At 37.7% G+C, this 11,690-nt stretch overlaps 1 protein-coding gene across 1 annotated transcript in view; it reads right to left on the minus strand.

Moving 5' to 3' along the window:
• The window catches only part of ATXN7L1 (ataxin 7 like 1), a 955,929-nt gene that overhangs the window by 645,974 nt on the left and 298,265 nt on the right, over positions 1 to 11,690 (minus strand). The window contains exon 3 of the mRNA XM_044088532.1: positions 7 to 111. Coding sequence (XP_043944467.1) covers positions 7 to 111 — 105 coding nt within the window. The remainder of the gene's footprint in view (positions 1 to 6; positions 112 to 11,690) is intronic.

Genomic DNA, 11,690 nt, shown 5'->3' on the forward strand with positions numbered 1-11,690 from the left:
ACTTACCACAGTGTGACTGGAAAACCTGTGGTTTGATCACGTGGTTACAGGAATTGCATACAACTACATAGAAGTCATCGTGAGCCGGATAGTGGCCAAACAAGTGCATATCTACAAAATAAATAAATAAATAAAAACATTAGCGTTAGCTTTATTACATGAAAAATTGTCTTCTGTTTGTATTAGAATCTCCTGTACTGTATTTAACAACTAAGTAAACAACACCATAAGAGCAATACTTTGGTTGTAACAGTAAAGACAAACCAAAAGACAAATAGATTAAATCTAACAGCTTTTAAAGTCTTAATTTACACTAGATTTAACATGGTTTAATTTCTAAACAAATTCATGTTTTACAGAAAAACAAAGCTTAATATTGGAAACAAAACAGCCATTTGTCAAGTCCTCCAAGCTACCTTCATTTTCAAAGCCATCACACCCTTTACACCAAAAAAGTCTGTTGTGAAGGACCAATTAGTGAAAATGGCAAGGATGGTTTCTGATACACAGGCGTTTGAAATTGAATGTGATAATCTCTTAGAAATGTTTGTGAAGTGTGGTTATCCAATGGAGTTTTTGACTCCCATTAGAGATGAGGTGGTTCAAAAGAGAATGAATGGCTTTTATTACCCTGGCTTTTATTACACCCTCTTGTACTACAATACTGACACACTGGTGTTTGCAAGTGATACTGCATCTATTCTTAGCAATAATTTAACAACTGCCAATGTAGTGACTACTAAGAAAAAATAATTTTTTAAACCTTGCATTTTGACTTATACTTTGGATTCTTTCAGTATTGTTGACGTGCTTAGGTACGCCGGGTTATTTATTTCCTCCAATCCACAGTTACACAAACATTTGGGGGACAAACCTACTATTGTGTACAGAAGGAACACAACCTTTAAAGATTTATTAGAGAGAGATAATTTTTAGTTAAGGGTTGTTGTAGAACGGACATTAGAGGTATGTTTAAATGTGGTCATTGCAGAATTTGCACACATATCCTAATGGGCAATAAGTCTGAAGTGAATGGTCAAGAGTTGTTTGTAAGACGGAAATACAATTGCGATACTAACTGGTCTATCTATGTTGCTTGTTGCCAAATGTGCCCGGCTTTCTACATTGGCAAAACTATTAGGCGGGTGAAAGACAGGATTTATGAGCATGAAAGAGATATTAAGTGCAAGGACACTAATGCTCTTTTTAGACATACAGAGAAATCACCCAGTCAAATTTTCAAATATTTTATTATTGAACAATTAAAAAGAGATGCCAGAGGTAGAATTATTGAGGACCATTTAGTTGTTAAGGAACTGTTATGGCAGCTTAGGCATGATTCTTTGACTGAACGAGGTTTGAATAACATTGGCTCCATCTCCCCTGTTTTAAACCTTAAACGTTTGGGGTGTTAGTGAATGCATAGTTATTTTATATTTTGTACTTTTTTAGCTTTGTAATAGTTTTTTATCTAGTTTATTGCAGCTGTTGAATTACATCATATTTGATTAGTGATTTATTTGACTATCTCTTTTACTAATTAATGCTTTGTATCATGTGCCTTTTATTGGGTATTTAAGTCTTTGGTATTATGTTTCAGTAGTTCTGATGAAGTCCTATAACGGATGAAAGCGCTAAATTACTGACTTGAATTTGCAATTAAATTTTTGCTTGTTCACTGCTTAGCCTCTCCGTTTTGTTACTGATTTGAGTGGAGGTGTACGTTTCTATCGATAAAGCTTATTTGCTACTGAGAAATTATAAGAAAAAAGATTTACCGGGCACTGACTCACGGCTCTTGTGTGTATATTTATAGTGTACTATACGAGCCTAGCATAAAGTTGATAAAACAGAGTTGAAGGCAATTTTAGAGCCAGGTTGGGGAACTACTGCAATAATTATCTCTTTCTTATGAAGACAGCGCTTACCCTGAACAAGGAAACAAAGCATATTGTCTGATAAGAACATCTTACTCAGAGCTAAGGAATAGTTTAAAGTGAGTAAATTTTAAAGAGAAGCTAAGATTCTTTGCAGGCTAGAATTCTAGCACACAGGTGCAATGCTGCATAGGAAGTTGAACAACTGGTACACATCAGGAGAGGGTCTGTGGTTCTCAATGAACATTTTAAATGATAATCTCTTGAATGCTAAAACTAAGCAACCATTAGAAAACTACCATCCCCCAACATACAAAATTAAAAACAGTTCGCATGCATGCACACATACCATAAACACAGTAATATTTGAAATGCAAAGAAAGAAAAATATAACAAAAAGACAGTTGTTCTTGTCCCTACCCTATTATTCCGTAGTAAATGTATTGTTTCTAGGTCACACACTGACATACTAACTGATATCATCTGGTGAGATTATAAACTGAAGTACACCACAGACATCAATTTTGCATTGCTGTTTTCATGGAATCAATAATTTCTGTATTTTCTGTGTCACACTTTGCACGTATAGTGTTAAACAAGAGGTATTCTTTTTAACAGAACTAAGCTAGGAATTGTGTCCAAAAAGTAAATTAACATACAATCTTGTGTTCCATAAATTCTATAAAATGGAAATGTAACATAACTTGCTACCTATAAAAGAGGTAAAACAGTACTTGATATATTCTTGTACCATATCACATTCAAATAGTTAAAAACAGATCATGCAAGCAGGGCATGAAAGCATTGCCTCTTTTAGTTGCCGGAATACATAAACACATAAGTATATATACACACTATATAACTGTGTGTAAATACAGACAAAAATGTGCATTTTATACAATTTCAAATACTTGGTGCTGTATTTGGACTGTGTAGTTGCAACATTGTGAAAAACCTTGACTGCCAGTGACACTGATCTTTGTAAGTGCTATACATATTCAGCTTTATGAAGTACAGCAACAGGTCAGCAAAGTGTGGCATCTTTTGGATGTTATACTCTACCATGCAAATGTGCAAATTTAGGGAAAAAAGATCATCATAGGTAAACAAAATATGGCATCACAGTCTTGTCCGTCTCACAACCATTGTTCTAGGACTGAGAAATAATACTTAAATGTTGCTGTGTCTTTCGACTTTTCCTGGGTAGGGGTTGCCACAGTGGAACTCCGGTCCGCTAATGATTGGTAGTTGATTTTTACGTGCCGAGTTACCAGCCCTGACGCACAACCTTCAACAAAGGTACGGCCATTCACGCATGTCTCCACGCAGAAGATGCTCAAAATAGAAGCAAATAATCAAGCTAAACAGTTCAATTTATTCTACTAGATTGTAAATATCTGGTGCACTGTATGAAAGTGGAAGAGCAGCTCATACGTTCTTGCTTTGCAGTTATTTTTAAACTAATACAAAGGAACATATAGTATTATAGCCATGGTTATTTGAAAAGCAAGAGAAGCAAAATATGGCATTAGTTTTGGTTCTTTCATACTGTAAGTGCTATTTTCTGATACACGATACTGAGCAGTTGCAGTGAAATATGGGCAAGATAAATACTTCCTTTTATTTCCCATTGCTGTAAAATCAAAATGCATGAAGAGTTGTTTATAAACCATCCCCCAATTCTTATACTACCATATCATCATTTCATTACACTGCTCTACAAGCCAAAATTCAGCATCTCAGCTTTATTCCTTTTTAGGCAGCTCATATGTAAATGGATGCATTTGTATGTAATCTTTTATTTTTGCTGGTAGACCTTACTGTGTGATTTGTTTTTGTTTTCTGTTTTACTGCGCAGTAGTCACACTTTGAATCTAAATTTATTATACTGTCTTCCATTTCATTTTCACATGAATTCAGCCTCTGATAAGTATTTTCTCTTATTTAATTACAAATAACCTGCAGTTATCCGCCACTGCCCTTTGCAAAGTTTCAGCATCTCTTCAGAGATCCTACCTACCTGCAGCCCATCACATCCAAAGCATGTTATGACCCTGGTATGAGCACAGAAAGGTTGCTGTAGTACTCTAACATTAAAAGTACTCATAAGTTAGTATAGTTTCACAAAGTGATTACATTATATTAAATGACTCATGAATGGTATAAAAGAACATATCAAAGAAATGTAGATTATTCCAGATGAGCTCTTAATATGTACAGAAAGCAAACATTCTGTTGCAGCTCCCACTATTTCGAAGAATACTGTTTTAGTACTCAAATAAGACCACTTACATGGACTGCTGGAGACAATCCCAAAATGAGTATTATCATTATTATTGCTACTGTTATTATTATTATTATTATTAGCCTGGCGCATGCATCTATCTTTGGAGCTAGTGACGGACACCAACAGAGGACTTCGATAGTCTAGGGTTACTAAATCCAAGTAGCTATAAGAAGTTATTTATGCACCCTGGTGTGTATCTTTGAAGTCTTTACAGACTCTACATGTGAACTAATTCAATATGCTGAGTTTGGGTTAGCTTAGAAGAACCATCTACAGCACAGTTACACCTAGCTTAGGAAGCAGGTCAGAGCTGAAGAATCTGTCAGGATTATGGTCTGGCCTCCTCATGTGAATAAAGGGGGATTCTCTAGTCTATGTGCACACTTTGGATATGAAGAGCTGTACATACATGTCAAAGTTAAGAAGGGAAACTGTTGTGATAAGCTGCTGTGAGTATGTAGACAGGAGTAAACATACTACTCACAGTCACTGCATTGTTAGGCCTCAAAGGTGGGAAGTAACGTAGGCCTCTCTAAATGTGTGTTTATCACACAACACACTCACCTCTGGTTACCCCAAGAATGCACACAGTAAGTAAGAGGTAACACTGGTGGGATGGGAAACTGTGAATATCTTATGCAGTCTTCATATGGACTTGTAGCTGGGGGGAGGGTGACACAGAAAAAAGGTACTTAAACTCTCTATGCAAACTAGCAGCAACTGTGGAACTGTGATAGAAAAGTTCCAATAGACATCCTCATGTTCATTATTCTGCAGGTCACAAATATGGACTGCCAGGTCAAAGATCTTGGCTAAACATAACCTCCCCACATAAAAAACAGCATCATCTTTATCTTTTTTTTTATTGTTCACCTCCAGTCCAAACTACACACTTGCACAATCACTGTTGGCTAGCCATATTTTCACCTTTTCTGGTTTGGCTACAGCTACATCCAAAATTCTATCTTTCTGATACAGACCCACAGTATTTGACTGAATCCCTCATAGTCCAAGACCACAAAATCTTGCCTACTCCCTATCTACCTAGAAACTTAGGATCTCCCTAGTCTGCTCCTGGCAGATTAAAATCTCCATTAGTGTACCCCTCTTCCTCATACACCAGTCCTTTACTGTCATCACAGTGTACAATACTCCTTACCTGATGAGGTATCTGAGGGACTGTACAATGTAATGATTCATCTCAACTACCACTATTTACCTTTACCATCAGGGTGCTTACCCCAGCGCATACCGGTCACCATTCCTTTGCCCTCTTCAGTGGGGGAATACTCAGATTCCACATTTCTGACTTCACATGATACTAATCTTTATGTAAATCTCTCTCTCTCTCTCCTCCATTTCAACCTATTATTCCCTAACAACTTATGCCATGGAACATCATGTCCCCAGCTCTGTTAACACTACTGACTACCCCATCCCCTTCTTTCATTAGTGCAGCTAGCCTCCACACCTTCCTTTTCAGACTCCTAACACTTCATACTACTACTACCTAGAAATTCTTTGGGTGCCCTCATCTGTTGTACTACATTCCATACTTATTATCTCCCTGTGTGTAGTGCCAGAGTACACAGACCCCCTGCTCTGCTTCTACAGCATTTGCTTCCCCATTCCTTTTTAGTTTGAGCATTCTGTTTAAAAGTAACTTCCTAAACCGCATCTTCTGGAATATGATGGAATGTATTCCTGACATAGAGTTGGTGCCTTTGTCAGGTCTCTCCCATCTTCCCAACAGTCTAACAACTGTCATGTCAGTCGTGGCATTCTGTAATTCTCTACTCCTTTGGTCTGCTAGCTGGTATTCGTCTAAGGAAGCTTTTGCCAACCACTAACCTGGGATGACTTTGCCACCTCCTCTATCCTGCTTGACAGCACCTCAAATGTCTCCTTTGAAAGGACACTGGTGCCTATGTGCTTCATACAAAAAAATGCACCGTGAAGGCATACAAATGCAGGCAATAATCAAACAGCAGGTAAAACCAACTCACACAAGTGTTTTGTGGTGTAGCTATCACAGACAGCCACCAAGTGACACTGTATTTTACTCTAATTGTTACTGCATTATTCTGATTCACGAATTGTGCAGTTTTAGCTATTTTTTTATGGTTATTTTGAACGGACTTCTATTAAGAATGATGGGAAGAATGCATTATGGCTCTTAAACCACCATATGTGACTTCGATATTCGCAGTCTCATTAACTTCAGTTGAAAGCTGGGGTCAAGACCACTGTCTGCTATTCCCGAGGTAATCCCAACCTTCCAATTAACATTGAAAAAGGCACATTAACTACAATACCCAACAAAGAAAGCTGCCCAACTCATTTTCAGACAGATCTCATCCACTCCTATAGTTTTGCCACATTGGAAATGTTTAATCACTGCATTTCTCCCAGCAGCTACTTTTGATGTTGCCTCTTTCCAGGACAGGATGCCCACTGGATTTGCAGGCTCTTCAAAATGTTTTTAACACAACCCTAACAATGTCCTTAGTTGAGGTCATCAGTTTTTCACTCTTGCTAATGTTAAGAACAGCATTGGCAATGTCCTGTGACCCCACTCTTCAGTTTACAGATGGTTTGCCAGAATCTCTTTGAAGTCATCCAGACATCATTCTACATGCCTCAACTATTTTTGCCACAAACTGGCCAGTGCATATGTAACTGCCATAGCTGTCTGCTTGTCAGTACCTACTACTAAAACAGTAAAACCTTCCCTCATCTTACCATTATGGTAACCATCAACCACATTTTAAACACATCTCCTTTCTCTCCTGCTCTCAAACTATTGAGATATGGTAGAAGGTCCATTCAGACTGCACATCCCCAACTTTCCAGTCACAAACAGCAGCACTATAAAAAATTCTGCACTGTACATCACAATTACTTTAATGACAGTTTTACCAATCTCAAACTCACTTTTTCTCTCTCCCTGTCACATTTCTTCCCATTTGTTTCCTACTGGTGTGATCCTGTATGTAGCTCCTACTGACAAACTGAGATAAAATGTACTATCAGTCATCCACTAGCACATTGACGGTAGTTCGATAGGGTCTACATTAGATACTCGAAGAGGCATTTCGTTGAATGTCTCTTCATCGACCCATAAACCAACAAAACAGCGAACATGCATATAAAAGTTTCTTTCCCTGGGAAAGAAATCGCTTACCTTAAACAAAAAAACACATCACTATGAACAATACAAACCCTAACTAAAAATATCAACTCCAAGATCACACTACAGTGGGGAAAATGGCAAAGTAACAGAGTTGGCCATGCAATTTCTTTCCCAAGGAAAGAAAATGCTTATAAGACTATTTGCTGTTTTGTGTTTTCGTTATTTAACGGTCGATGAAGAGGCATTCGATGAAACACGTCTTCGAGTATATAATGGAAACCTGTTCAATACCCAGCTTTCCTAAATATGATGTTTCTACTCACAGCCTTATTTTTTTACTGTACTGCTACTTATGGACTGCAAGTACCTCTCAGTTTTTCTTTGTGTTTTTTTTTGCATTGCATCTGCCAGCCAGCTAGTCTCTCCACATCATCTCTGCCCAGTCCTTCTCCCACTATTGGAACTCCTCAGGGAATGCTAGAAATGGCAAGGTGAGGCCACCACACAGGCAGCCCTCAGGGAATATTTGTTTCTTTGTTGACATCCCAGCAGCAAAGTCACATCTACTAGGCCTGCCACCCCCATGGATGGTTCATATCACTACAGGGACCACAATGTCCTCCCCAATGCACTTGACATGACACCTACCAGTGAAGCAGCTTGGCAGCCAAACTCCTGATTCTGAGACAACCTCTTGTACTACCACCCCTACTCTAAATGACAGTGACACTGGACTGCCACAACCTACCTCCCACCCTCCCAGGACAGGCATGCCCATCCTCTGCTGCCAAGTGCATGAAGTCCCCAACTGCAACTCGAACTTGAGTCACTTGGGCTGTAGTAAGTACTTTATCCATCTATGCCACCAGAGATAGCTCCTATTACTTCTCAGATTTAATCAGGTAATTAAAATGTACTATTTTCTTTTCCAGGCAATATCCACTTGTATGGGATTTTACATTTTTTTCTGCTCAACTACAGTACTATTGTCATCAGCGTAAATCAAAATATCCTGCAATGCATTCTCCATTACAGCAAACTAATATATTACTACTGCTAAGCAAGCCACACTCAGCATTTAAAATGCTTATTTACTTATTTTCTCATTTTATGTGTTATTGCAACCTACAAATATATAAGAGCAGGGAGCAAAAATCACTGGCAAAGCTGAAGAGAAGGAATCATTCACTGAGAGGTACACCCCAAGGTAACAAAATTATGAAGTTCAGAAAATGCACATCCTCAGCACAATTCTAAATCTTCTACCCACCTAAAACAGAAAACCCCACAAATAAGACAAATCTAAGTAAAAAAAAAGTACTGAGAAGGAAAAACGTAACAGTAAGAAAGACTTTACCTGGGTCGTAAAAGAAGAACAAACAAATAGATTTAGTACTGTGACCGGGTACTATCAGTATAAGACAGAAGCCTCAAATAAGAGAATGCCCTAAATAACAATATCTGCAGATAAGGAAAATGTAAAACTGAAGATAAATCCTTTACCGAGGGAAAATACATAGAGCAGAAAAGGAGCTACTACACACAATGTAACAGAGGGACAGTAACGGAAGGAAAGGAAAGAAGTCAGGGTAGAGTATACTGACAGACAAGGCAATATTTTTAAACAAGTTAATTTATCATGGTATTGATTCATAACATGGGTTTACATACAACAGCTACAATGAAAAGAAAAGAAAAATCTTAAAACTTTCCATAATCACGTGCATGCTTTATACAAACAAGATCCATCATAATTCTGTTCTTCACTTCATTGCAAAATCCTTGCATACCTTTCTGCTCATCTATTTACTTTATATAATGTTCCTAAATACATGATTTTTTTATGAAATGTTCTTCCTGCAGCTTATAACGATCCCATCTCTAATATTTATTTTCTTTAGTATAATCAGTACCTAATTTATTGTAGATTTAAATTTTTAAATTCCAGTTTTGTGTGACTACTTTTTCTGGCTGTTAATAACATTAAACTTAAAAAGGCCTTACCATGTCTTAGCATTTCTAAATCTAAACTCCCAACTCAGTAGCATTACACCCTTGGTTAATATAATATGTTCTCCCCAACAATTATATCCGGAGAATCTGCAAGAAGTCTTTAAACCCATTTAACTCTACACATTCCAAGAAAATGTGTTTCACATTTTTTTCTCTCCATATTTCTCAGCTGTTCTGATATTTGCCAAATGTCCCTGTGTGTAGTGCCAGAGTACACAGACCCCCTGCTCTGCTTCTACAGCATTTGCTTCCCCATTTCTTTTTAGTTTGAGCATTCTGTTTAAAAGTAACTTCCTAAACCGCATCTTCTGGAATATGATGGAATGTATTCCTGACATAGAGTTGGTGCCTTTGTCAGGTCTCTCCCATCTTCCCAACAGTCTAACTGTCATGTCAGTCGTGGCATTCTGTAATTCTCTACTCCTTTGGTCTGCTAGCTGGTATTTAGGGGATACGGCTAAGGAAGCTTTTGCCAACCACTAACGTGGGATGTCTTTGTCACCTCCTCTATCCTGCTTGACAGCACCTCAAATGTCTCCTCTGAAAGGACACTGGTGCCTATGTACACCATACAACAAAATGCACCGTGAAGGCATACAAATGCAGGCAATAATCAAACAGCAGGTAAAACCAACTCACACAACTGTTTTGTGGTGTAGCTATCACAGACAGCCACCAAGTGACGCTGTATTTTACTCTTATTGTTACTGCATTATTCGGATTCACAAATTGTGCAGTTTTACTCACCCAGCTATTTTTTGATGGTTATTTTAAACGGACCTCTATTAAGAATGATGGGAAGAATGCATTATGGCTCTTTGCCTTGTTTCTCTCAAAGTTATTGATTTTCTGGTAAATCTTCAAGGATCACATTTAGTCAATTATGCCAAACATTTCAGTTTTGTACTTCTTTATTGTTCAGAATATGCATATTAATGCAAGCATGTAGATCTGTTAACTGTTTAAATAAATTACAGTAACATTTGAAAACTGCTCATGATTTTAGGCATTTGTTACCTATTAGTTCTGGCTTTATTCTGAATACTTGAGCAAGTTAGTTGAGAGGTAGGCTTTTCTCCTTCCTTTCCTATCTCCAACAACTATTCTTAGCAGACAGACAACTCTTAATGATATTCTTGTTTAGCCAAAATACAGGAACACTGATAAAAAAAAGAGGGTCCTATGTAGGTGGTTCATAATGGAAACATATACGAAAAGTAAATAAGATCTGCCAATTCAATATTCTAAAAGTAAGACGTGCAGACCTCTCTACTTGGCATAACGGCAGAAAATGATAGAAACAGAGGAGAAATAAAACTGATTTCTGTAATTGCAACTGCAGGCAGACAGCAGACTAAGCTACAGAAATGGGAGATAAGGGAGCTTCTGTTAAAGGATTAAGGAACTATTTTCAGTACTAACTGAACAGAAAAACCTAATTCGGCACCGCACTGAGACCATTCTAAAAGAAAAGGTTAAGTTAAAACCTTTCAGAATATCAGTTACAGATAAAGGCTGTAAAGAATAGTAAAAAATGCTGCAGATCCGGTAATACAGGAGACAAAAAGTATGTGAAGAGTTATGCAGTATTAGTCTTAAAGCATTATGGAAAAAATCAAGTTCTCGAATGACTGTAGGAAAATGAACAAGATTCATAACTTGACAACTACCCAATACCCAAGCCAGATGGTGGGATTCTTAACTACATTAGATTTAACAAAGCGGTATGAGCAAATCCTTCTAACAGCTGAGGCCAGGGGAAAAAAAAAAACAAGAATTTTCAACCCCAGACAGCTTAGTCTAGTATATTAATACCCTTTGAGAACAAGGAATCCTATAGGACATGACTTGTGTTAGACTAAATCTGACATGTCTCAGAGATAGTTATTACCTTGAAGAGTTAGGCATGACAGAGGTAAAATATTTAGGATTGGTGGTGGACGTGCAAGGGCCCAGAAAGAAAAGCTAGAAGCACTGAGAAATTTGCCTACTTTGGGCACTAAGAAACAAGAGAAGGGTATTCTTGAGATGGGCTGGTTACTATCAAAAACGTTATGCATCTATAGCATACATTCTTACAGATTTGACAAAGGGGAAAATGCACCTTACTGTATAATTGACATCAGAGGTAGAACATGTTTTTAAACAATTGAAGGAAGCATTATGTTTACAGCCTGTTTAGCACTTCCAGATTTCAGCAGAACCATCACAGTTTACAGTGAAGTAGGCCTAGGGTCAGTGCTATCACATCAGAGGAAAGACTAGGGTCAGTGCTTTCACATAAGAGGAAGGTCTAGGGTCAGTGCTTACACATCAGAGGAAGGCCTAGGGTCAGTGCTTACACAGACATTTCAGAAATGCATCCTATATGGTTTTTAAG

Source organism: Protopterus annectens, chromosome 11.part0 (genome assembly GCF_019279795.1).
Source record: "Protopterus annectens isolate FY-2018-M chromosome 11.part0, PAN1.0, whole genome shotgun sequence".
In the NCBI taxonomy this organism is placed as follows: domain Eukaryota; kingdom Metazoa; phylum Chordata; order Ceratodontiformes; family Protopteridae; genus Protopterus; species Protopterus annectens.